Below are 27,568 nucleotides of genomic sequence, written 5' to 3' on the forward strand. Positions count from 1 at the left end.
CTGGGCTGATAATTACTGTTGGTAGCACTTAAAATCAGAATTTTGAGTGCCAGACATTTTTTGCCGTTTCTCAGCTGAAATCTAGTGTGTCTGGTGTGTGTATGTGTGTGGGGAGGGTATGTTATGCAGAAGTGTAAGTGCCCATTGTGACAGCCTTCACTCAAGCACGAATGCCAGGCAGCAGCGCCATAGCAACCGGATCCCGGTCTTGGAGGCTCTCGGTGGATTTACTGTGTCCTGGGAAAAGGCAACACTCTCTGGACTCAGGGTTTTTTTTTTGTTGTTTTTTTAAATGTAAATGATATCCATCGGGAAGCGGTTTACACACGCCCAACACGCCACTCTTGTCCTCTTCATCTTCTAGAATCTTTGTTTAGGAGGATCCAAAGTGATTTTTATTTTTCCCCCTAAAGCGTATGTGCTAGTAGAAAGGAACGAGGCCCAAAGAAATTAGAAGAGATGTCTCCACACTTCTGAGCCTATGTATCCTTCACACATCCCCACCGGTCTTTTCTCGTCTGTGTTGCCTCCCAGGCGGCTAGTCAGGGGAAAGCCAAGAAGTAAGATGCCGAGCTCCTTTCCTCCAGCCATTGGTGGGGCTGCCCTACCGGGTCTCCAAGGCTGCCGGCGCCGCTCCCAGGAAAACTCCAAGCTTCGCCGCGGAGCAAACCGGCCAGAGACAACGCGCTGCACAGGGTTCTGGCCCAGACCTGTGGCTGGGGCGGGGCTAGGGGGCGTGTCCTCACGTGATTGGCCAGCCTGGTCTGGAGGCGGGACTGCCGGACGGACGCTGACAATGAGCCTCCATAAAAGGGAGCGGCGGGGTTGGGGGCCCCGGATCGAACCCTCCCCGCCCGGGGTCGTGACGCGTTGAAGCCCGTGGCTGGCGGGGCGGCCGGGCGAGCGGCGGGTGAGCTAGGCGAGCCGCGGGCCCGGCGTGGTCCGGGGCAAGAGGCGGCCGCCACAGGCGACGCGCCGAAGTCTGTGCGAACGTCCTCGGCTATCGGGTCGCCCTTCTTCGCCTCGCCATGGCCCTGAAAGCCAAGGGCGCCGCGGCTCTGGATTGCTTCGAGGTGACGCTCAAGTGTGAGGAAGGGGAGGATGACGACGAGGCCGTGGTGGTGGCCGTGATCCCGCGGCCCGAGCCGATGCTCCGAGGTGAGGGGGGGGGGAACCTCACTTCCGCTTGGTGGTCGGAGACTAGATCTCCAGGTCCCGGTCCCCGGTCCCCAGGCGCTTCCCTGGACCGGCATCTGCAGCCCCAGAGGGCCCTTCCCTGTCCGGTCCGCGGCTAGGGCGCCCTCGCTCCTCCCCCACCGGGTTTGGAATCCCAGGCCCCTCGGAGCCCCCCCTTCCTCCGCCGCCCCTCCCCCGCTCAGGGTCTAGAGACTTCCATCCACACCGAAGGAGCGGTTCAGGTCTTCCGGTTCCCTGCGCCCCCTCGGGCCCAGAGTAGAGGCCGGATTCCCAGTACAGTGGTTTGTGCCCGGCTGTTGTCTCCCGGTTCCGGTCTGTTTCTTAGGCCGAGGGGCGACCAGGCCTCTAGGCCCCAGGCTAGTCCCCCGTAGTGATAACGGAGGTGAAGGCCGGCGCGGCTAGCGACCTCCAGAGAGGGGAAATAAGAGCCCAGTAAGTAGAAGCCTCCTCCCGTCCTCAATCCACTAGGCCTTCTGTTTCAGGAGCCACAGGTGTCAAGTCTAAAAACCCGGCATTTGAATGGAATTGCTAGTAGCACCCCGTTTGAGAAAAGCGGGACTTGCTTGGGGGTGGGTAACAAGCCATGTCATCTACATGGAGATTAGTCACCAAAGGAGGTGTTTGAGGGACAATCTGGGAATACATTGCTCTTCCTTCTTGTCCTCCTTCCCCAGCCTCTCTGGTCCAAAGGAGAAAACAAAGAGCTACCTTTGTGGAAGATAATTAGTCATGAAAAATGCAAATATTTCCTTAGGGTGAAATACCTGTTTCCCTTAAGCATGACAGTACCCAGAATAGATTGAGAACCAAACTGGTCATTGTGTTTCTTTAACTCTTTTTTGGAGATGGGAGGGAAGGTTAGGAAATGGGGGGGGGGGGCACATTTCTCTCACTGTTTGGTGCATCACACAGGTTATTTTTTACTTGAGCTGGTTTATAGAGTGCTTAACCAGGATGGCTTCATCACTGTGAGAGGGAAGTAGACATCTACAGAGGTTCATTCTTCAGCTTTAGTGGGCAGCTATATGCCAAGCATATAGCTTCAGGCAGAGCTGGGAGTGGTAACAGTGGGGACCAGGGTAAGTGAAACCCTGCTCTTAAGTGTGCATCCAGTTTTAGCCAGCAGGTAAATATCAAATAGTATGTTAGGTGGCAATGAGTTCTCTTTGTTGTGTGTGTCTGTTTCTGTTTGTCAGTTACGGCAAGTATGAAGAGATCAGGACAACTTTTGGGAGTCAGTTCTCACAGCACTGTGGGACTGAATTTGGCTCATCAGGTTTGGCAGTAAGAGCTCTTACTAGCCCAGCCTTCTCCCTGCCCCAGCAAATCAGTTCTTTTAGAGACTACAGAATGGGGATAAAGAGAAATGAGAGGCTAGTTAGAATTTGTTTCTCTTATTAGGAAAAGTGTCTCTAGTAAGAATGAAAGAGAACTTAGAAGACCAAGTGGAAAGATTTTAGAGGCCTCTTGGCTTAGCGCAAGGTTCTAAGAAGATCTAGAGTATGAGAAAGTGGATGAGTTCAAAGTATTATTATTTGGGCTCAGCCCAGTGGTGCACATCTTTAATTCTGTCACTCAGGAGGCAGAGGCAGGCGGACTTGGGAGTTTCAGGTCATCATAGTCTATATAGTTGCGGGCCAACCAGAGCTAGTGAGATAGTGTTTTGGTTTGGTTTGGTTTGGTTTGGTTTGGTTTGGTTTTTTCGAGACAGGGTTTCTCTGTATAGTCCTGGCTGTCCTGGAACTCACTCTGTAGACCAGGCTGGATTCGAACTCAGAAATACGCCTGCCTCTGCCTCCCAAGTGCTAGGACTAAAGGCGTGTGCCACCACCGCCGACAAGATAGTGTTTTTTTTTCTTTTTTAAAGATTTATTTATTGATTATATGTAAGTACACTGTAGCTGTCTTCAGACACTCCAGAGAGGGAGTCAGATCTCATTACAGATGGTTGTGAGCCACCATGTGGTTGCTGGGATTTGAACTCCGGACCTTCAGAAGAGCAGTCAAGTGCTCTTAACCGCTGAGCCATTCTCACCAGCCCCATAGTGTTTTTAAAAGAAAAAATAAGGTGTTGGTTTTTTTTCTTTTGTTTTGTCTTAGTTACTTTTCTATTGTGACAAACCCTAGACCAATGCAAAGTATAAACAAAAGGTGTTTGTGGGACTTCCTGGCATACACCTTTAAATCTTAGCATTTGAGGCCCAGGGACAGCCAGGGTTACATAGGAAAACCCAGTCTCAAAACACCAAAACTATAGTTTTGTTTTTTTTTAAAGTTGAGTGTTTAGGGTTAGAGTCCATGACCATAATAACTAAAAGCATGGCAGCAGGCAGGCATAGTTCTGGGGCAGTAGCTGAGAGCTTAACCTGTTCCACAAGCACAAGGCAGAGAGAGAACAGGTGGTAACTGGGGGAGGCAGAGAGAAAGAGCATATGTACTAACTGGGAATGGCATTCGGCATTTAAAAGCTCAAAGCCTAGAGATCCACCACCTCTGACAAACCACACCTTCTAATTCTCAAACAGTTCCACTATCCATGGACCAAGCATTCATGAGTATGAGTCTTTTGGAGGCCATTGTCACTCAAACTGTCAGTCTTGTTACTTGAAAGTAGAAGGATTAAGTCCCAGTTTACTGAGACAGACTGCTGCGGTGTAGATTGGGAATAGGCTTTGAATATTGTTAAATTCAACGTCTCTTATAGACTCTAGGAGCATGATTAGGTAGGTAGTTGGATATCTACATCTAGAATTCTCTTGGGTGTCTTGCCTGGGTATAAATATGAGTTGCCAGGCCTGATAAGCTTATCAGGCTTGTAATTTGAGTTACTCAGGAGGCTGATGCAGGAGGATCACAAATTCTCAGCCAGCCTGGATAGTAGATCTTGTCTCAGAGTAAAAAAGATAGCTAGAAATAGAGTTCATTGGTGAATACTCAGCTAGCTACCAAGTACAAGTGTATGGCCCTTCAGTCAGTCCCACTACTGCTGAAGGAAAGTATGGGAGCTGTCAGAAGGCAGCAGGTGAGAATTACCCGAAGGAGGAGGCGAAAGGGATCAAAGAGCTGAGGTCAGTCCCTTGTCATTGATGTCTAGTGCTGTTAGTGCTTGAGATTTAGACACAAACAGATACCTGTTGAGGGCCTATACTGTGCTGTGGAGGAAACATGGCACAGAGGGGAATGAGATGGCCAGCTTCTGTGGGGAGTTGAGGAAATAGTCTTCAGTGTGATTTTCCGAAGGGAAGGGAAAAGACCCAGGTAGGTGACAAGAGGAGGAACAGAAAGAGAACCAAAGGCATGTAGTTTCCTGAATGCTTTTGAGTAGCAGAAGTCAAGATTGAAAGGTTCCTGTGAGGAAGAAGTGCTGGCTGGGCTGGTTGACCGTCATGAGCCCTGGTTTAGGAGAATTAAGGGAAGAAGACCAATTGAAACTAGGGGTCCGGTCATAAAGAACCTAGACAGTTCCAGAAGTGCCCTCTTCCTAGGTCCCAGTTGGCAGAGGAGGAGTTCTAGTACTCGCAGTCACAGTCACAGACAGAAGAGCACCAGACGCCTCTGCATTGAGCAGTTCTGCTCCGAGGGAACTTTTCTCACCTCAGAGATCTGGGAACACAAGCCACAGGGGCATGGCCATCGTTGCACATACTTCAGGAGCACCCTAGAAAAGGAAGGCTTTTCCTTGGAAGAGACAGGCTGACCTTTGGCAGGACAGCCATTTTCTGCATGCCAGGTCTTTGGTAACAGTACGATGATTGTCTTAGTTAGGATTTGACTTCTGTGAGCAGAAACCAGGACCAGGACAGTTTGTAGACATTTAATAGTGACTGGCTTGCAGGTTCAGAGGTTCAGTCCATTATCATCAAGGTGGAAACATGGCAGCGGCCAGGCAGGCAAGCTGCAGGCAGAGCTCAGGCTACTAGGAGAAGACTAGCTTCCAGGCAGCTAGGATGAGGCTATTAAAGCCCACTCCCACAGTGACACACCTGTTCCAACCAGGCCACACCTCCTAATAGTGCCACTTCCTGGGCCAAGCAAATACAAACCACCCCATTGATCAACTTTAGTATTTTATTCTTTTCTAAAGATTTATTTATGTATAAGAGTACACTGTAGCTGTCTTCAGACACACCAGAAGAGGGCATCAGATCTCATTACAGATGGTTGTGAGTCACCATGTGGTTGCTGGGAACTGAACTCAGGACCTCTGGAAGAGCAGTCAGTGCTCTTAACCACTGAGCCATCTCTCCAGCCCAAACTTAGTATTTTCACTCCCAAAAGAATATATACTATATTAACCGGATGTGGTGGCACACGCCTTTAATCCCAGCACTCTGGAGGCAGAGGCAGGTAGATTTCTGAGTTTGAGGCCAGCCTGGTCTACAAAGTGAGTTCCAGGACAGCCAGGGCTATACAGAGAAGCCCTGTCTCGAAAAACCAAAAAAAAAAAAAAAAAGAATATCTACATTGTGGTTAATCTTGGTTGCCATCTGGGAAGGTGGAGCCTCATTCAGAGAGTTCCCTCAGTCAGATTACCCTGTGGGTCTACCATAGAGCATTTTCTCAATTGCTTATTGGGCCAGACTGTGTATAGAAAGGTAGCTAAAGGAACTTGGGAGAAAACTAGTAAGCCCCTTTTCTTTCTCTGGTTTCTGCTTCAAGCTTTGCCTTGGTGTCCCTAGATGATGAATTAACGTTTAAGTAAACCCTTTCTTTTCTTAGTTATGGCTACTGTTGCTGTGATGACCATGACCGAAAGCAACATGGGGAAATATAAAAGTAACTTATTTTCTCAGATGAAGGGATGAGATGGGAGCTGCACCCAAGTTGTGCAAATAGACAGCTTGGACTGAGCCCAGAGCGTTTCTTTCTCTGTTGTTTATCCATAGGCTTAGGCCTGGAAGCTTCTGGCCTCCATACAATCTAATCTAGGCCTAGACTGTCTCAGCCTCTGAGGCTGACTCACCAGATGTAACTGTCATCTTGGAGGCTTACTGATGAATAAACTCACCCTTTCTAGCTCTTTCTTAACTCTGGTTGGCTGGTTCAACCCAGCTCCTCTAGCCTGGATTCCCCCAAGCTGACCAATTCAAAAGGCTTCTTTCAGCTTCTGGATTGCTCTGCTTAGCCTCAAACTAACTCTGGCAATCTGTTCTAATCTTCTGGCTTCTGGCTCCTTTTCATTCTGTAACTTATCTTGGTAAAACTTTTCTCATTCTCTCTCTCTCTCTCTCTCTCTCTCTCTCTCTCTCTCTCTCTCTCTCTCTGTGTGTGCATGCTGTTCTCTTACATTCTCTCCTTTCTATTTGTGGAGCATATCCTATCTCTGACTCGTTTTATCACATCTTTCTCTGATTTGTCACTTTTTGTGCCCCTCAATTAGAGGTCACTTTCAAAAATGGCAGTTTCCTTCAAATTAATTTACACTGTTTGGGATTAAAGGTACATATTAAGGATGTGTCTGTATTCTAATCTGAGGGATTAAAGGTGTGTCTTTCCAGCCAAATCCAAGTTGCTGGATTAAAATTTCTCTGTAACTTCTTCCCCCTTTCTGGTTAAGGTAAAAATTACACACAGTTTAACTTTCACAACAGAAATAGTTATCGGTCACACAGACTTAACAGTCTGCATGTCCTTGTGAAGCTCTGTGATGTGATGTTCCTTCCTCACTCTGTAGCCCTCACTCTGTAGTTCTTCAGCAAATGTCCGTTGCACGTCAGAGTTTCTCAGTCTACTACTGAACTGAGGATCTGTCTTTTTTCAGCGAGTTTGTTGAACTGTTCTCATGCAGGGTGAATCAGCTTCCTGTGTTGTCTCTGTTGCTGTCTTTCTGCAACTCTCTTTCCTGAGTCCTGCCTTTCATGTGAGAGCTGATTTTATTCAGATCATATCTTTATCAATTTTGATAAAATCCATAGTCTTTCACCTGTGGAAACACAGACAAAACCTCTTCCCCAATGCAGCACATTCCCTGACTTCCATTCTGATGTTAAAACACCTTTAAAGTATGTATACAGGTTGATCTAATTCAGCAGTTTGTTTGCTTTTTTCATTAATATGGGGAAGAAAGAATTTATTTTATTCACAGTTCCATTTACTTTTCAAAAGAAGTGAGGGCAGGAACCTGGAAGTAGGAGCTGCTGTAGATGGCCTGGTGCTGCTTACTGCCTTGCTCTCATGTTTGTTTAATCTGCTTTCTTATAGAAGCAGGACCACCAACCCAGGAATGGCTCCACCCATAATGGCCTGGGCCTTTCCACATCAATCACTAATTAAGGAAATGTTCTATAGGTGTGGGCAGTCTGGTCATAGGAAGCACTTTCTCCGTTGAGACTCCCATTAATTATGGCTGTGTCAAGTTGACAAAAACAAGTCAACATACTCCCCTAGTTGCTTTTGGTTATGTTGATCACAGCAGCAGAACCAAGCTTGGGCAGACATTGGTACCAGGGAAATTTGATATGGCTGTGTGTAGTGGATCTGTAGAGGTTTGCTGGGAGGATGGTGGAAGCCTTTAGGACTTAGCCAGGAAGTGCTCAGGGTTTAAGCTGTAGTAGAAGCTTAAAAGATAAGAATGTTAAGAGAAGCACCTGGCATGGGGGTGGGGGTACAGGAATTTGGGAGGAAGGGGAGGGGAAGATTTGTAGGGACAACAAAGGCTCTCAGGGAAGCCCTGTCTCAGGAGGGAAAAGTGAGAAATAGAGCCGACCAAGGGTTGGTGTGTGAGCGTCTGACAGAAGCAAAGGATCCTATCAGGGCTGTTGGTGGCATATATTTAAATTTTAAGACTCTGCAAGTTGGTGGGTTGGAAAGATGGTTCAGTAGTTAAGAGCACATGGCCACTGACAACTGTCTGTAATTCCAGCTCCTGAGGACTTGACGCCTTCATGCAAGAGCATGTACATGCAGGCAAAACACTAATGCACATGAAACAAAAATTAGTAAAAAAAGAAAAAAAAACAAGTGAAACCTTGCTTTATTGGAAGAATGGATGCTTGTGAGCTGGTGTTAAAAGGACAGCAGCACTTATTACAAGATACCATAGCATCATTGAGATAAAATTTTCTGAAAAGTATTTTCTTAGGGTCAGCACACAAGCTGGTGGTCCAGAGGGAACCAAGGCTGCATCTCAAACTGGAAACTAAAAGGGAGAGGGTGTGTAAAAGTCATCCCCCCATGGTTCTGATTTCAAGGCCATCCTAGGTAACTATGCATGACCTTAAGTTCGAGCCTCTGAGTCCATGTAAGGGTGGATGAATGGAACTTCATCCTACAGCACTGTCCTCTGCCTTCCACTACACTCCTTGGCACATGTGTCATGTCTCCATCCTCCTCCCTACATTATACATCCACTAGTTAATACTTGAAAGGGGGGGCAGTTAAAGTTATGTCTCAGTTGGTAGAGTGTAGCATATATGAAGCCCTGGGTTTGATTCCTATCACCTCAAATGCCAGGCATGGTGGAAGCAAGAGGATTAGGAATTTAAAATTGACCTTCACTACATAGTAACTTTAAGGCTAGACTACTTGAGACTGAAGTATGTACATTGGGCATACTACAGATCGGATGTGGGCAGAGTTGATGCTTAGGTGAGGAAATCTACAAGAAGCCTCACAGGAATGATATCTGCCAGATGATCAAAGGCAGGCATACGATACCTTTCAGCTCTGGAAGCGGGGGTGGGGGGGATGGGGGGTGGGTGGGACCATGACTAGATGAGAAGTAAAGGGGTGAACGTGCAGTATCAGGCACCCTAGCTGTGTGCCTCATGCTGCTTGGCTAGGATCTGATGGGGGGTTGGAACATTGCACAGGAGTCACCCTTCCCACACAGCATCACCAGCCCTGGCATCTTCACAGCACATTCCCCTTTCTGCAGTAACCCAACAGGAAAAGACGCCGCCACCTCGGCCTAACCTGCTGGAAGCAGGTGTTGAAGGCTGTGAGGAGCTCAAGCAGCAAGTGTCATGGGAGCAGGAGTTCCTGGTGGGGAACAGCCCAGGAGGCAGTGGACGGGCGCTGTGCATGGTGTGTGGGGCCGAGATCCGGTCCCCATCAGCAGACACTGCTCGCGCACACATCCTGGAGCAGCATCCTCATACCCTGGACCTGAGCCCCTCTGAGAAGAGCAACATCTTAGAAGCCTGGAGTGAAGGGGTTGCCCTTCTGCAAGACATCCAAGCTGACCAGCCATCCCTGCCCAGCCTAGGTAGTAAGGGTGAGGGCTGAGGGAGAAGTGGGGCCTGTGGGGGCCCTCGAGCTCAGTGGGCTTTTGCCCCCCTCAGAGTCAGGCCAGGATGGCCAGCCAGATCCCATCTCCAACCCGGATCCTGTCAGGATGCCAGCAGAGATCGTGGTCCTCTTGGATTCCGAGGACAACCCATCCCTTCCTAAGAGGCTCCGGCCCAGAGGACTCCGCCCCCTTGAGCTGCCCGGTCAGTCAACAGGGAAGCTTTGGCTTAGTGGGACATCCTGTGCTAAGGGGCTGGGGTGGGCAGGTGTTATCAGGAACCTGAGGTTAAAGAGTAAACCTCAGGTAAAGAGTGAGTGGCCTGAAAGTACTAAAGTTGTTTCCTTTTGCAGTTACCCCTGTCATAGAGCAAGGGAATAAAAAGCCCCGTGGTCAGAGATGGAAAGAGCCCCCTGAGGATGAACCTGCTAGAAAGAAGAGAAGCAGGCATATGACCAAAATCTTGGACCCTGACCCAGGTGAGGGGATTTAGGGGTGCTGAGCCTGGCTGTAACACTGGAGCATGAAGTCCATGAGGAAGTGGACACCAGAGAACCTCTGCATGAGCTCAGCAGAAGCTTAGGGCTTGAGCCTTTGGGGTCTGTCCTCTTCTACTCATACATACTTCTGCGTGGCCTTCTTCCAGACCCCCCCTCTCCTGAGTCACCCACAGAAACGTTCGCAGCACCAGCTGAAGTCCGACACTTCACTGATGGCAGTTTCCCTCCTGGCTTCGTCCTCCAGCTCTTCTCCCACACACAGCTCAGGACCACCGACTCTAAGGACTCTTCTAAAGACAGCAGAGCAGCAGAGGGCCTGCCCCAGCCACAAAGCCCCTCTTCAGGTGAGCCCTGCTGGGAGGGGCTGGGGCTGGCGAGGAAAGCTGAGTCCCTGGATCACAGCCAGAGCCCAGATAGAGGTGCTGGGTGTTTAGGCCTTCAAGAGAAGGCCAAGGACAGGGGTTTGAATGCTGAGGAAGCTGGCCTCTAAGTGGGGCATCTCTTAAGTTTTGCTAGGCCTTCCAACGCTTGGTGCTCAGCTTAGACCATGAGGCTGGAGCTCTGGAAGAACTTCTGTCACCCTGGTGATACAGGGGCCCAAGTTTAAACGGGTGTGGGGACCATGGGCAAGTGATGAACATCAAAAGGATTCTCAATAATACAAGTGAACTTCCATTGACAGCAGCTGTTTGTGGTTATAACCTAGCCTACTGACTGAGAAACGCTTGAATATAATTCATTTGATCCTTATTAAATACCTTGTAAACCAAGCATAACTTGGTTTCTAACACTTGAAAGTCTGAGGCAGGTTTGCCACAGGTTGGAAGTAGCCTAGGTTACAGAGTGAGAACCAATCTTTACAAACCGGAACCCAAAAAAGCTCCTTGCATAAGCTGCACATGGGGAGCGGGGAGATATATGGTCATCAGGTGAAGGTATGGCTGCCAAACTGATGACTTGGCTTCAATCCCCAGACTGGTAGAAGGAGAAAGCAGGCTCCTGAAAGTGTCCCCTGACCTCCACGTGTCCATGGCTCACATGCTTCCCCTCCCCAACTAAACTAACACAAACAAACAAACACACATTTTTATTGTTATTAATTTTTTTTTTGGTGTTTTGAGACAGGATCTCACTATGTAGCTTTGACTGTCCTGAAACTCATGATGTAGACAGAGCTGGCTTCAGTCCACTTGAGACCTCCCTGCCTCTGCCTAGGTGCTAGGATTAAAGGCATTCGCTACCCTGGCCAGCTCTGTTTGTTTTTGTTTTTGTGCTAGGATTAAAGGCATTCGCTACCCTGGCCAGCTCTGTTTGTTTTTGTTTTTTGTTTTTTCGAGACAGGGTTTCTCTGTATTACCTTGGTTGTCCTGGAACTCACTCTGTAGACCAGGCTGGCCTCAAACTCAGAAACCCACCTGCCTCTGCCTCCCAAGTGCTGGGATTAAAGGCGTGCACCACCATGCCCGGCTCCTATCCAGCTCTTTAATTTAGTTTTATTTTATAAGCTTTTTAAAAGATTTATTTTATAATCGGGTGGTGGTGGTGCATGCCTTTTATTCCCAGTGTGCATACTGACAAACTCCTGTGTACTTTTAAACACTGAGCCATCTCCACAGCTCCAGGGTGTTTCTGCTAACTTACAGTCCTGTACCATAATGGGAAAATCAAGACTGCCATGCCCTCCAGGGAGCAGAGGCTAAGGCTGGATCTTCCCCTTGTCATGTTGAATTCAGATTACATCATCTCAGGACAAGCAACTTGTGAATGAAGGATTGGTTGTTGCCGGGGAATGCTTAGACCTTTGTCCCATAAAGTTAGAAATGGTTCATTAATGTGCTTTTGGTGCTGGGGTAAGTAAACCAGCTAATAGGCAGCTGTAGGCCTGGCATGGGGCTTGCAAAGAGGAGGTAAGCTTTCAGTATGGAGGCAAGCAAGCATGTCATTTCCCTTGTGCGTAGGGCCCAAAAAGTAGTGCCCACTTTTACTCGTTTGGTCATATCCTTTTTCCTCTTCAGAAGTCTGTAGAGGAGTGCACTATGTGCCTCTGTTTACCTAAATGGTCTTCACTCTTAAGACAGGCCTCACTCATGTACTCCTTCAGTTAGTTACATTGCAGTGTTACTTCCTGGGCAGCCATATCCTCCTTGGACTTGCATGCTTCTGGGCCTTCTTGGTCAACCTGGGGTCTTCTGCCTTCACAGATGAAGGACTCCTTCATCATGAGTCTTGGGGTATCCTGTGCCCAAACTACCTATCTGGGATGGTGAGTTGAAGCAAACTGGGTCAGGGCATCACAGGTGGTGGCAGAGGGAGAGAATGGGACCAAGGAGGTAGCAGTGTGTCCTGGTACTATCATGGTATATGGAACCTTGTCAGAGCAAAGCCTCTGGTGGGTTCTTGTTTTGGGAACCCAGAGGTTTGACAGCTCTAGGGTATTCAGCTTTCATCTAAGTAAAGTTCTGCCCCCACAAAGAAGAAAGGAGTAAAAATCAGAGACACAGAAATGAGAGAAGCTCACTGCTGTCAGCTTTGCTGAACTAATGCGTATGCATATGAAGCTGCCTGGGAAAACTTTCTGGAACTTTCCAAGAACCTTGTTTGCAACATGTGGATAAAGGAATTTACAAAGCAGTAGAGAAAGTAAACTGATGCATCCACAAGTCTTTCCAGGGGAGAAGGGTGGTAAAGGCTTTTTATTACTTGTTGACCCAGTTAGCTTAGAACACATGATGTGTGATTTTCTTTGCTCAGCTCCCCAAGTGCTTAGAATACAATTGTAAGCCACTGTGTGATACCTGGCTTTTGCAGTTTTTTTTTGAAACAGGGTCTTCTATAGCCCAGGCTGGCTTTAAACTATGTAACCAAGGCTGGCATTGAATTCTTGTTCCTCCTGTCTCCAATTTTCAAGTGCTAACTCAGGAAGCTGGTCACCACAGCCACAGGCAAGGTATCTCCAAGCTGAACTGAGCAGGACTGCAGTGAGAGGAAGTGAGGTGCCTGCACTGCCAACATGAGCCTCAGAAGTGCAGTGAGAGGAAGTGAGGTGCCTGCACTGCCAACATGAGCCTCAGAAGTGCAGTGAGAGGAAGTGAGGCGCCTGCACTGCTGACATGAGCCTCAGAAGGTTCTTTGCTTTGGCTCACCTTTATGTCCTCAGCACCTAGATCAGTATGGTGGGTGGGTTTTCTGTTTGTTTGTTTTAAGATTTATTTATTTTATATATGTGAATACACTGTTACTCTCTTCAGACACACCAGAAGAGGGCATCCCTTTGCAGATGGTTGTGAGCCACCATGTGGTTGCTGGGAACTGAACTCAGGACCTCTGGAAAAGCAGTCAGTGCTCTTAACCGCTGAGCCATCTCTCCAGTCCCCAGTATGTTGTCTTTAACAAATTGTTTGATTTTACCAATTCAGACTTGGGAGCCAGTTGCTGGGGTGAAAGCCTGTTAGATGAAATCAGAGAGAGAATGTACATCCCAAAAGGAAAGCTCTCCATCTCCACACTGTTGCAACCCCTCCCCCAAGTAGTGTCCCTCCCTTCTCCTTCCTGTGTGCCTGGGTCCATCCTCCTGACTTCTTACTCTTTGGTAGTTTCCTAGGTTTACTTCCTGCCATGTCACTTGGTTGCTTGCTCCACCTCTTGACCTATGGTTAACTTTATTTAATCTTGTTTACCTTAAACAGAAAGCTTTTGGATTATAGGTTTGTGCTAAGGCTAAGCCACACCACAATTAGACAGGTTGGTTTTTTGTTGTTGTTTGTTTGTTTTGTTGTTTTCTGTAAATAGTCTCAGGGTTCAGAGCATGATTCTGAAACATTCCCCCCTTCTTTGTCTAATAAAAAGGAAAGAATTTAACTTTAGCACAGTAAAACTGTTCATAGTACTGAAGCTAGTTCTGCCAGGCATTTCACAATGTTCAGCTTGATTATATTTGGGAGTCTTAAGATTAAGTATTTTGTATTCAAAAGTTATGTAAAACTTCATGTCAGTGTCCTATGAACTCAGTAGTTTGAATGTCTTGCACATCACAATCTATTAAGTACACAAACATTATTTCTAATTAACCTGTTTCAGACTCCAACCTGCAAGCACATATAGGAAGCTAGATCAAACTTGTAGTGGCCTGCGGCCACTTAAAATGGGTTCCCCTGAAAGGCAGGCTGGGGCTAAAAGAGATCAGACAGTGAGAAAAGAATGAGGCCAAAACAAACCTTTCTGTTCAAAGCCTCCTGAGAGTCTGTGCTTATAAAGAGGGTAGGCCCATCCCCCACCAGCCCATTCTTGGTGCCTGGAGCCAGCCCTTAGGCGAGCTACAGGGTGTGTCTCCGGAATGTCTCTAGGACCTTTCAGCAGGAAGGAGTCTTAGAGAAGAGCAAATAGAGCCATCAAGGTCAGAAGGCTCTACCCTAGGTAATCTCCTTAGTGGCAGCAAGGTCAAAGTCTGGATCAGCCTGCTTCAAGGCTGAGGGAGGCTACAAAACTTATTTCCAGAATAGTGTTCTATGTAACTACTACATAATAATCTTACAGATTTTGAGATAATATTTATACCTACAGAAAAGGTTTTTTTTGTTTGGTTGGTTTTTTTGGAACTTACTCTGTAGACCAGGCTGGCCTGGAACTCAGAAATCCTGCCTCTGCCTCCCAAGTGCACCACCACATCCAGCCAGCTTTAAGTTTTAATTAAACTGGGATGACAGACAGACCAATTACCACTTGGGTCTTCTGAGGGCAGCAGAGATGAGCTGGAGGTAAGCGATCCCACTTGGCCAATTCCCTCTGTCTTGGGACTCACTCTCTGGATGACAGGTTCATTCTTCAGCTGTCTCCCTTGTCCAGTTCCCTCTGTCTTGGGACTCACTCTCTGGATGACAGGTTCATTCTTCAGCTGTCTCCCTTGTCCAGTTCTCTCTGGCTTCCTTAGTTGGATGTGAAAGAACCTAGTGGGGAAACCCCCACTCAATTCCCAATTCAGTGTGCACCCAAGAATCATGAACAGACGACCATCCTGATGTAAAAACATGCGGTAGTTTAATGGCGGAGCTCCGGGTCGAAGTATCTCACGCAGGAGACAGTGGTTTGGACCACGAGGCTTGGAAGCTAGGGTTTTTATAGAAAAGGGGCTGGGGCTGGGGGGAGGAATTGGCTCGGTTTCACATGATTGGTTCATTTAAACATCAGCAGCCTGTTAACATTTAACTTAAGTCAGAAGGGCGGGAGATAGGGAGGCTCTGGGCCAGTCTGGCATGTCACTCTCTTTATCTCTCTTTATCTTTATGGCCAAGCAGCCTCAGGAATGTCTTAACAACGGGCCTGCCTGGGCATGTCCTGGCCTGTTCTGCTATGTTCTCAGCCCCAGGTTTCAAAGCTCACAACCAACTCTTTGGGCTATTTGACATACATTACATGAGTCACAGGTCTCAAGTTTTATTTTCTTTCAGATTTTTTGATTCCCCTGGAAAGATAGAAGCCAAACCCTTCCTCAGCCCTACCTCTTGAGGGTTCCTCTCTTGACTTGGTTACATCTTTCCTGGGGCAGAGTGAGTTTAGGCTATAGTAAAAGTATTACCTTTCCATTCAAATTTTTTAAACTCTTGGAAAATTTGAAACTAAAATACACCTTAGTATGTGTGGATAAGTAAGTCCAAGATTTAAGTATAATTATAGATCAGAAAGGACATTCCCTTAGAATTTCATCCTGTCTATTTTTTTTTAAGGTTTATTATTATATGTAAGTACACTGTAGCTGTCTTCAGAAGAGGGCGTCAGATCTCATTACAGAAGGTTGTGAGCTACCTTGTGGTTGCTGGGACTTAAACTTTGGACCTTTGGAAGAGTGATCAGTGCTCTTAACTGCTGAGCCATCTCTCTAGCCCTTGAAGCTTCCTTTTGTTGTTGTTGTTGGTTTTTTGAGACAGGGTTTCTCTGTGTAGCCCTGGAACTGTCCTGGAACTCACTTGGTAAACTGGGCTGGCCTTGATCTCAGAAATCCGCCTGCCTCTGCCTCCCGAGTGCTGGGATTAAAGGCATGTGCCACCACGCCCGGCTCTCAAACTGCCTTTTTTATGTGCCTGCCTTCCAAGTGTTGGGATTAGGTGTGTGCCTCCTGAGTGCTGGGATTAAAAATGAGTCACTGGGCTGGAGAGATGGCTCAGTGGTTAAGAGCACTGACTGGGGCCGGGTGTGGTGGCGCACGCCTTTAATCCCAGCACTTGGGAGGCAGAGGCAGGCGGATTTCTGAGTTCGAGGCCAGCCTGGTCTACAGAGTGAGTTCCAGGACAGCCAGGACTACACAGAGAAACCCTGTCTCGAAAAACCAAAAAAAAAAAAAAGAAAAAAAAGAGCACTGACTGATCTTCTAGAAGTCCTGAGATCAATTCCCAGCAACCACATGGTGGCTCACAACCATCTGTAATGGGATCTGATGCCTTCTTCTGGTGTGTCTGAAGACAGCAACAATGTACTCACATACATAAAATAACTAAATAAATCTTTAAAAATGGAAAAAAAAAAACATGATGAGTTACTGCCTGGCTATGGATTCCTTACAGTAGTTATTCTGGTTTAATTTGGTTCTCCATTTCCCTTTAGTTTTTAGTGTTACGGGTTTTCAAGTTTTTCAAATGCTTAATCTATTGTTCTTACTGATTTATTCTGGATTTGTTCCCTGACAAATTTTTATATTATAGTCTGATGCCAACTTATTCACTATTTCATTGTTTTCAGCGGTTTTGTTGGTCTTGCCTACATGAGCCAAATAATTTTTTTTAAAGATTTATTTATTTATTATATGTAAGTACACTGTAGCTGTCTTCAGACACACCAGAAGAGGGAGTCAGATCTCATTACGGATGGTTGTGAGCCATCATGTGGTTGCTGGGATTTGAACTCAGGACCTTCAGAAGAGCAGTTGGGTGCTCTTACCTGCTGAGCCATCTCACCAGCCCCAGCTAAATAAAATTTGATGTCTGCTAAGTTTTGCTAGGTTTTGCCAGTTCTGGTCATGCCTCCCATGACCAGATATCTTTGCCATTTATCTTCCAGTTAGTGGTTTTCCATTTTGATGACCATATAGCTAGAGCATCGCACACACACCGTGAATTGAGAAGATATTTTCCTTTTGCTTTCCTAGTTGTTTGTCTCACAGCCAGTAATGCTGCGCTGATTTTGTGGCTCCTTTCTCTGTGTTGGCCCGTCCATCCTCTCATCTATAAGCTGTCTCTTGCCATTGGTCTTCGTTCCATCAGTAGTTGGTGATGATTGTGACCATTCTTTAGGTCCCCACAGTTTGGAAGATAACCTGTTTTGGAGTTTAGGGATGGGGATTATATATTTATTCTCCATATATGGTAAGCACCTCCCGATGGGCAAATGTTGGTGGACTCTTTTTGCTTTATGAAGAGTCCTGGTTGCTAAGTCACTGATAAATATGATATCCATAATTAGGGTAGCATCTGCTTCAATATTGGTCAGGGTTGCATGCGGGGAGATAAGCTCACCAACAGTCACAGAAGCTGCTCTTTAGTTCCTGCGCCCATTGGAAATTAGCTGCTTTTCTGATAACCCTATAGAGGGCTTTTTATAATAATGTGTAAATATGGTATGTGATTTCTCTACTGTGCAAATTACCAATTAGGAGCTGAAGCTGAGCTTTGTCCCTGGGTGGCAGGATTAAAGGCGTGTGCTGTCGTCCTCCTCACTATAACTCTTAGAGTGTAGAAAATAACTAATTTCTTGAGATCCACCACTCTGCTGGCTTTGTAGGCATGGGCTAACACAGCCTCACTGAAATATTTTATCCTAGCCTCAAATCACTCCAACTCTTAGAGATTTAGAAACCAAATGTGGCCAGGCGTGGTGGTACATGCCTTTAATCGAGGCCAGCCTGGTCTACAAAATGAGTTCCAGGACAGCCAGGGCTACACAGAGAAACCCTGTCTCGGAAAAAAAAAAAAAAAAGCCAAATGTGAACTGTAGTGAAACCCTTTGAATTTACTTAAAACATTTTAAATCCCTTTACTGTGTTTTTAATACCAAACAACAAAATGATCCTTTTTATTTAAAAAGAAAACTCAAGAGTTAATGTCCAAGATGATGTATCTACAGTCTTAACATTCGAACATGAAATTAAAACACGTTTTATATAATTTTTATATCACACCAGTAAAGCAAATATGCCTTTGGTAAATCATTCGAGAATTTTTTTTTTTTTTTTTTTTTGGTTTTTCGAGATAGGGTTTCTCTGTGTAGTCGTGGCTGTCCTGGAACTCACTCTGTAGGCCAGGCTGGCCTCGAACTCAGAAATCCGCCTGCCTCTGCCTCCGAGAATGTTTTTTATTGTTAATTCCTGATCAAACGAAAGGCATTTGTTAGTCTTTGTAAGTTAGTTTGGACTCAGTGAGCAAGCTTCCTATTGAAGTATAACCTCTCCTCATTCAGGAGATCTCTCCTGATTGAACCTAATCATTGTCAGTTTAATCATTATCAGTTTTGATGATATCCACAGTTTTTCTTCTGTGGAAACAGAGACAAAACCTCTTCCCAATTTAATATATATTCTCGGTTCCATTCTGGGGTCAACACATCTTTAAAATATACAACCCAGTTTGTTTCAGGTTTTTTCTACTCTCCAGTCTCTATCTGTAGCTGTTGTGTTTTGCTTATGGACAATTTGAATAATCTGTGACTATTCTTGATAATACCTTTAACTATTTTTCTCAGGAGCATTCTTTATTTTATGGTTTGTTTCTAAGATTGGAGGAATTTTAATCAGTGGTTTCCATTGCTGCAACAAATCACACCCCCATAAATTCATAGCAATTCTTCGCCATATATGGCTTTAAGTTTCCTCTCTGTTCTTCTGCCCTGTATACTTGACCCATCCTGCACTGTGCTTCACCTGAGATGAACTTCCAATCCCTAGAAGCTGGATATTTACCTCCTGAAGAGGCCAATCTGGATACCAAAGTGTGGTGAAATTATTGTTGCATCTGTTCCTATGTCTACCAAGCCTTTAACTTCATGCCATTTGTTTGTATGTTTAGCCTTGGTCTCTGCTATAAATAAGTCTAAGGCTTGTATCTTATCAATCTACTTTTCATATTTTTTTCCTGTATGTATATAGTTTTTTCTTTGAGAGGGTACAGAAGGCCACTATGGCTATTAAGGATAAAATGAAATACTAAGATGATAATCATAATCAGTATTGAGCCAATTTCAGTTAAGTCATTTAGCTTTTCATTTTGACTTCTGTTTTCAAGCTGTTTAACACTATACAGGATCCTAGTGCCTTGTATTATGGGTTTTTCCTATCCTTAACTTGAGGACTTCCCAAATCTGATGGCTTCTTAGTTTGTCTGCAACTGGTATAATTTCTCAGTTAGTGTTGGATTGCCAAATGTTGTTTATAACAAAATCTCAATCGTTCGATTTTACCAATTCAGACTTGGGAACCAGGTACTGGGGTGAAAGCCTGCTGAATCAGAGAGAGGCAGAGAAAGCACCCAGCTGACCTTCCTTTATAGCCAGCATCCCAAAAGGAAAGTTCTCTGTTGTCTCAACACTCCCCCCAACACACACACACATACACACACACACACACACACACACACACACACACACACACACACGAATGTCCCTCCCTTCTACTTCCTGTGCCTCTCTCTGTCTATCCTCCTGACTTCCTCTTACTCATTTTTCCCCCTATGTTCACTCCCTCTCAACAGGTTGCTTGCCTTGCCTCTTGGCTTATGGTTGACTTTATTTAATCCTGTTTACAACAAACAGAAAGCTCTTGGATTAAAGGTGTGTGCTAGGGATGAGCACAACTAGAAACAAGTTTTTTCAATAAATAACCCAATCTCAGGGTTCACAGTGTGATCAAATGTCCTGTAACCACCAGTACCTGACATAAAGAAAGCTCTTGAGCTCGAAAGTGCTTTCTGTTCTTACTTGTCATTTGAGTGCTGTAACATTTCCAAGATGTCTGTGTAGGTTTTTGTCCTTAGTGAGAACTAAAAGGAATGGGCTTAGTCCAGCCTCTGCAGGATTGTTGGGTGGGAAGTGAGAGGTGGAGCAGACCACTCAGGAAGAGACCTCTTCTAGGGCCCAAGAGTAAAACGGACCAGTTTGTCCCAAAGACAAACAGTTCTCCCAGCTCTCTTTCCTTATTTCTCAAGCTTATGGGAGGGCATGTGCCATGGCATACGAGGGAGGTCAGAGGATTAAACTTAGCTCAGCACTTAAGTGGCTCCCAGCTTGCTTTCTGGCTTTAGGGCTCTGGTCTCTGTCACATCAGGCTTTGCTCTCTTGCCCTTTTATTCCATCCATGCGTCACCACCGCCTGGCTGTGATAATGTCTTGATCATGAAAGTAGTGCACAGGAATCCTTATGGTTTTGTTTTACAGAAAGAAAAACTGAACCAGGCATTGTAATGGTGCGCACCTGTCGTCCCAGCCTCTGCCTATGAGCTCAGATACCTGATGCCAGCTAGACCATACCTCAAAAGAAAGGCCAGGGCTGGAGAGTTGGCTTGCCGGGCATGGTGGCGCACGCCTTTAATCCCAGCACTTGGGAGGCAGAGGCAGGTGAATTTCTGAGTTCGAGGCCAGCCAGGGCTACACAGAGAAACCCTGTTTCGGGAAAAAAAAAAAAAGAACACCAATCTGAAGGTTTCCTCTTACCTACACTCTCACACACCATGCCATGCTACCTCTATTCATGCATGGCTCTTCTACAGAACCACAGTGATGAAAAAAACAACCCTGGGGCTGGAGAGATGGCTCAGCAGTTTAAGAACACTGCTCTTCCAGGGGTCCTGAATTCAAATTCCAAAAACCACATGGTGGCTCACAGCCATCTATAATGAGATCGGATGCCCTCTTCTGGTGTGTCTGAAGATAGCTACAGTATACTTACATATAATAAATAAATAATTTGATATTATTTAATATTTGATATTATAATAAATAAATAATATAATTATAATAAATAAATAAACCTTAAAAAAAATCAACCCTGAACATCTGCAAATGAAGGTGTGTGGACAGAGGGGTGCTGCAGGGCACACTGACACACTACGGCTTTCATGATAAGATGTTTTGTATGCCGTGTGTGTGTGTGTGTGAAGAAGGAGGTTTCAAGGGTAGAGGGGAAGATACTTGGGTAGGAGGAGATGAGTGGGACTGGGGTGCATCACGTGAAACTCACAAAGAACCAAAAGTTTTAAAAAGTAAAATAAAATAAAAACTAGACAAGTTACTACTGTGGGACACTTGTTTAATATGTGTATAAAATCCCAGTGTGGAGCCAGGCGTGGTGGCGCACGCCTTTAATCCCAGCACTCAGTTATGCAGCATTAAGGCGGATTTCTGAGTTCGAGGCCAGCCTGGTCTATAGAGTGAGTTCCAGGACAGCCAGGACTACACAGAGAAACCCTGTCTCGAAAAAAAAAAAAAAAAAAATCCCAGTGTGTATGGTTGTTTGTCTGCATGTGAGTTTGTACATTATGTGTGCCTAGGACCTGCTGACTCCAGAAGAGCATTTTGAATCACCTGTAAGCCACCATGTAGATGCTGGAAGTTGAACCTGAGTCTATTGCAAGAGTAGCCAGTGCTCTTACAGAGTCATTTTGTAGTCTGGCTAACCTTGATCTCTCAGTTCTCTAGCCTTGGTCCTTGAGACTAAGATTATAAGCATAAACTGCTGTGTCCAGTAAAGATTTTATCTCCCAACACTGCAAAAGTAAAGTGCTATGAGGCCGAAGCTAGGCCTTGGACATTGTCTTTGTTTAGGACTTAGTGCTGTAAAGAGACACCATGACCAAGGCGATTCTTAATAAAGGACAACATCTAATAGGGCTGGCCTACGTGTTCGTAGGTTTACTCCGGTATCATCAAGACAAGCATGGCAGCGTCCCAGCAGTCATGTGGGGAGTTGGTTTTGTTTGTTTGTTTGTTTTTTCCTTAAGAACAGATGTATTTCTGGCTAGACTAAGGTGAAATAGCCACTATGGAAAAGCAGTTTAGCAGTTCCTCAAAAAGCTAAACAATTATTCTTTGCCCTGGTGATTCTAGACATAGTATATACAGGGAGGAAAGTTCTACACCTTGACCAGAATGATGTAGGAAGCCAGGAGGAGGGTCTCTTCCATGCTAGGTGGAGCTTGACCATAAGATATCAAAGCCTGCTTACACATTGTCACATGTCCTCCAACAAGGCCATACCTCCTACTAGTGCCACTTCCCATGGGCCAAGCATATTCAAACCACCACAGGCTTGTAAGGTTTCTTAGTCAGGGTCTCTCACCCAACAGGCTGTAACTTGTCATCCTTCTACCAGACACCCAGTTGCAAGCTGATGAACAGCCCTGTTGTGTGGCAAAACTTCTTCAGGAGATGCAATTCACACAAATCTTTTCCTCCCTCCCCCAAGATAAGGAACGGACAACAGACCAAAAGTATGCATGCCACCCAAGTCCAGTGTGGTAAATCAGTGAGTTTTATTGTGGTTACTTCCAGGAACAGAAATTATTCAAAGACAGCTGCATTACTAAAGTCATGGCTGACATGTCACTCACAAAGGTGGAAATTTAGTGCACACCACAGCCTATAGACAGCTCCACATGTTGGAGAGTGTCCTCTCCAGGTTCCTCAGTTAGGCTAACCCTGTTCCAAGTTGGTCTCTACTTCCAGGCAGTTGGTGTGCTCTCAGGCAGTACTCTTGAGGGTCTTTGAAACTCAGCTTGACTTTTCTGAGAGCTACTCTTAGCTGTTATTTACTCTTGTAGGGAGGGGCTTAGTGGATTTAGTCAGTTTGGGGGACTTCCTGAAGCTAGTTTGAGTTGTTTAAGGAACTTTAGGATGTTTCAGTCTCAGAGGAAATTGTTATACAAGTGCCTCTCTGTTTTAGTATCTGGGTTCAAGTGTATCTACATTAGAAGGCTGGAGCCCCTAGCAGGGGTTAGCTCTGCTCCCATTGCAAAAGCAATTGATTTTCTCCTGTCTTTGGCAATAAACTCTTCCATATCATCTTATCAGCCTGCACAAAGCTGTTATTTCTTCCTTCTTGACTCCTTCATCCCTCTGGCTACTGTACCACTCATTCCCAAACTGGAATCTTTACTCTGTCAGCTACCTTCTACTGTCTCTGGAGTCCACTGGACTGACTATCCACAACATTCTACACTGAAGTTTCTTTGCCAACTTCCATTGACTGCCATAAGGTTAAAGCCAGTATTTAGACATCTGTATTCTCTCTCTCTCTCCATTTCCACCTTCTGTTGTAGTCTGGAACAGGTTATACATACCTCTGTAGATCCTCATTCCCTCTTCTTCCCAAGTGCTGGGATTACAGATGTATACCATCATACCTGGCATTTCCCATGTCCCTTTCTTACTTCTTTTTTTTTTTTTTTTTTTTTTTAAGATTTATTTATTTAGTTTATGTGAGTACACCGTAGCTGTTTTCAGACACACAACAAGAGGGCATCTGATCCCATTACAGATGGTTGTGAGCCACCATGTGGTTGCTGGGAATTGAACTCAGGACCTCTGGAAGAGCAGTCTGTGCTCTTACCCGCTGAGCCATCTCTCCAGCTCCTCTTACTTATTCTTTTGTTGTTGTTGTTGTTTTTCAAGACAGGGTTTCTCTGTGTAGCCCTGGCTGTCCTGGAACTCACTCTGTAGACCAGGCTGGCCTCAAACTCAGAAATCCACTGCCTCTGCCTCCCAAGTGCTGGGATTAAAGGCGTGCCCCACCACGCCCGGCCTCTTACTTATTCTTGATTTGCTGAGTTGGTAGCACATACTGTCTGTCATTCCTATTCTACACTGTAAGCTTATTAATTAGCCCTATGATGAGCCCAGTGGTTATAACACTTCCAAGTTTAGCATAGACGATGTTTATATGTATCTAGGAGATGGCATCTGGGTCCATAGCTCTAGATACCATTGGTGGGGTCATGGCCTGGCCCTCTCTTCCTTTCGTTAACAACCTCTCCACTAGTAGCTAGATATTACCTCTATTGCTTTGGTGGATTAAAAGTTGTCCGCAGAGCATGACAACAACTAACTTTAATCGCAGCACTAGTGGGGTTGAGGCAAGGGGAGAGTGAGTTTGGGGGCCATCTTGGGCTACTGAGTGAACTCCTGTCTCAAAACAAAACTAATAGCCAGGCAGTGGTGGCGCATGCCTTTAATCCCAGCACTTGGGAGGCAGAAGCAGGCAGATTTCTGAGTTTGAGGACAGCCAGGGCTACACAGAGAAACCCTGTCTCAAAACAAAAAAACACAAACCCAAAACTAATATCTCAAGAGGCAGAGACAGGCAGATGGCTGTGAGTTTGAGACAGGTCTGGTCTACATAGCAAGTCTCATGGCAGCCAAGGCTACCTTGCAAGGCCTTGTCATACTTACCCTTTTTTAGTTACCCTTTCTGTCTCACATCCCATGTCAGTCCATCTGCAGCCCTCAGTTTACTCCCATCAGCTGCTGCCAGTCTGAGGTAATGTTGCCCTAGCTTTCCTTTGGGAGAAGAGAAGAAATGTCTGCTTATCCCAGCCAAGGCGACCCAGACCTTGGTGTTGTGCCTTTGAGCTGCTGCCCCACAGTCTTTACTTTTTATTGTGAAACAGGGTCTTGCTCGGTTGCCCATATAGGCCTTGACTTTGGGTTACAATTTTCCTTCTCCACCTTCCCATGGGCTGGAGTTAAGAGCATGTATGTGGTCCACACCTGGTTTGATGAATCTCTATATATATGTGGACTGAACCCAGAACTTGGAATTTTCCAGGCAAGTGCTCTACCACTGTACTTGCTGTATTCTCAGTTCTTTTTTGTTTTTGATTTATTTATTTTATGTATATGAATACACTGTAACTGTACAGATGGTTGTGAGCCTTCATGTGGTTGTTGGGAATTAATTGTAGGACCTCTGCTTGCTCTGGTCAACCCGCTCACTCTGGCCCAAAGATTTATTATTATAAATAAGTACGTTGTTGCTGTCTTCAGACACACCAGAAGAGGTCTCATTACTGGTGGTTGTGAGCCACCATGTGGTTTCCAGAATTTGAACTCAGGACCTTCAGAAGAGCAGTCAGTGCTCTTACCTGCTGAGCAATCTTGCCAGCCCTTTTTTGTTTTTGAAACAGGGTCTCTTACATAGACTTGGCTGTCATAAAACTCACTGTATAGCCCGGCATGGTGGCGCACACCTTTAATCCCAGCACTCAGGAGGCCAGAGGCAGGCGGATTTCTGAGTTCGAGGCCAGCCTGGTCTACAAAGTAAGTTCCACGACAGCCAGGAGCTAGGGCTATACAGAGAAACCCATCTCAAAAAACAAACAAAAACTCACTATGTAGCATTGACAGGTTAGCCTCAAACCCAGAGATTCTCCTGCCTCAGCTGACATTAAAGGTTTGGGTCACCATGCTTATCTTGTATCTCATGCATGATTTTAAACTCCCGGGGGGGGGGGGGGGAAGCAGCAAAATCATACCTGTCTTAAATTGTATAGGGGAAAATATTTTTTTTGGAAAAAAATATCATCTCCCTCTCGTCTCATGCTGGGATTAAAGGCATCTGCCAGCACTGCCTGGCTCCCCACCTCCCCTCCCCTCTGCAGTGGTTGAACTTGAAGTATTTATTTATTTATTTATTTATTTATTATGTGTAAGTACACTGTAGTTGTCTTCTCACACTCCAGAAGAGGGAGTCAGATCTCATTTCGGATGGTTGTGAGCCACCATGTGGTTGCTGGGATTTGAACTCAGGACCTTCGGAAGAGCAGTCGGTGCTCTTAACTGCTGAGCCGTCTCTCCAGCCTCCAACAGCAGCCAAGTAACCTCAACCAATGAGCCGTGGCCTTGAACTCCTGGATGGCCTGCCTCTACCTCCCAAGTACTGGGATTGCTTTGCCATATATCACTTACATGGTCCCAGGTCAAGGATGTTTTTGTGTTTCTACCTTGTCCTAGCTGTAGGCCTAGCTTTGACATTCTCAGTACCTTCACCACGTTGCTAAGATACTTGACTGTGTGAGACCTATCAACTCAAAGGATGTGGAGCCTGGATGAAGGCCGCAGAACAAGGCTGGAGCACTAACTCAGGGTGACTGTGTGCTATATATGCTCTACCTTATCACTCCTGTGCTGTGCAGCCAAAGCCATGTTTAGACTTCCTTGGGCTTTCCCTAACCTATCACTTCTCTGTGCAGTCTTGAAGTTAGAAGTTGGAGAGTGACATCATGGGCCCTGTGACCCCATATGCTGAATGCACAGGGCAGAAACTGCATTTAATGCTTGCTCTGTGCCTAAGGGCTATAAGGCCAGACCTTCCTGGTTGATTGAGGTGAGCCTTGTGCTTTCCCTGGACTTCTCCCAGCACAAGACACTGGGCTGTGGAAAAGAGAAAAGCCCTGTTAGTCTGGTATGGTTTGCAGTTTCGAGGCCCATTGGAAGGTCTGACTGTGCTCTCTGCTCCCATCCCTTCCCAGCCTCCCCTCCGGGGCTCCGTGGGACACTGGATCTTCAGGTTATCCGTGTTCGGATGGAGGAACCACCAGCCGTCAGCCTCTTACAGGACTGGTCCAAGCACCCCCAGGGCACCAAGGGGATGGGAACAGGTGACAAGCCAGACTGGCCCACAGTTCTGTCAGAATCCAGTGCCACTGTTAAGGGACAACCAAAGGCAGGGAGTGGAGTATAAGTTTTCAGTTTTCTAGAGAGGGAGGGGCGGGAGGAAGGAAAGGTGGACAGGAGGAGGTAGTTATCCCCCATTGGCTTAAATCTCAGATCTGCCCAGCTTGGCCACCTGATGGAGAGTTTTTTAAAACCAGGTGCCAGGACAATGTGGAGGGAGGAGGGGTGGCATCACTGTCACATCGGGGTACTGGAAAATGCCTGCTCTTGGCCAAGCCGGAGGTAGGCAGAGGTGGCTTAGGATGTTGGGTGGTAGGTAAGGCATTGGGCCTGTGGAGAACACCTTCCCTAATCCTTCGCTGACCTACCCTCTGACCCCATATCTCCTCCTCCCTCTCAGCTCCCCACCATTCTCCCCTGGCACAGTGCCTTATGCAGAGGTGGTCATGATGGGGTTGGAACTGAGTCCCACTACCTCGGGGGACACCTTTCCTCCCCCACTTCTGGCTCCTACAGCAGGAGGCCTCCATTACCTCTTACCGCCTTGTCCCTGCCGAGGGCTCCCGTTACAACCCCTTTACCTGTTGTCCTGTTGCATCTATTGTCCTGTTGTATATATTGCCTTTGTTGACAATAAATTATTTTTTTTTTATTAAAAGTTCTGTGTGGGCTATCATTGGGAAAGGGGCGGATTCTTAGAGCAGCTTGAGGGGCAGGAAACCAAAAAGTGGTCCTGAGTGGGAGCCAGAGACCCCTGCCAGAGCAGAGCAGCATTGAGCCCAGAACAGACGTTGCTTGGGCCTCAGGATCTGTTTTAACTTGATGCCAGTCGCCTGAGAGACCCATTTTCTTTACTTGACCTACTGACCCACCTGGTAGGCCTCTGTCCAAGCAAAGCTACTATGGGGCTGGGGACACTCCTACCCAAGGAGCTAAGAGTTATTGGGCCCTGAACTTGGCCAGCCTGCACTGACACTTCCTCTGTGATGTGAAGGTGGTACAT

The 27,568-nt window shown here is 46.2% G+C and overlaps 1 protein-coding gene across 2 annotated transcripts; it reads left to right on the forward strand.

Moving 5' to 3' along the window:
• The first annotated feature begins 227 nt into the window (after positions 1–227).
• On the forward strand, positions 228–27,221 carry Spindoc (spindlin interactor and repressor of chromatin binding). Of its 2 annotated transcripts, none has more exons than XM_021151869.3 (6): positions 228–1,158; positions 9,074–9,403; positions 9,480–9,629; positions 9,778–9,903; positions 10,071–10,268; positions 26,421–27,221. In XM_021151869.3, the coding sequence occupies exons 1-6, from the start codon at positions 1,029–1,031 to the stop codon at positions 26,630–26,632; spliced, it is 1,146 nt and encodes a 381-aa protein (XP_021007528.1). In that variant the 5' UTR covers positions 228–1,028; the 3' UTR covers positions 26,633–27,221. The 2 variants fall into 2 exon arrangements, with proteins under 2 accessions (XP_021007528.1, XP_021007529.1); XM_021151870.3 differs by having other exon boundaries at positions 26,459–27,221.
• Positions 27,222–27,568: the final 347 nt, after the last annotated feature.

Source organism: Mus caroli, unplaced genomic scaffold (assembly GCF_978045245.1).
Source record: "Mus caroli unplaced genomic scaffold, Mus_caroli_1 scaffold_20, whole genome shotgun sequence".
Taxonomy (NCBI): Eukaryota; Metazoa; Chordata; class Mammalia; order Rodentia; family Muridae; genus Mus; species Mus caroli.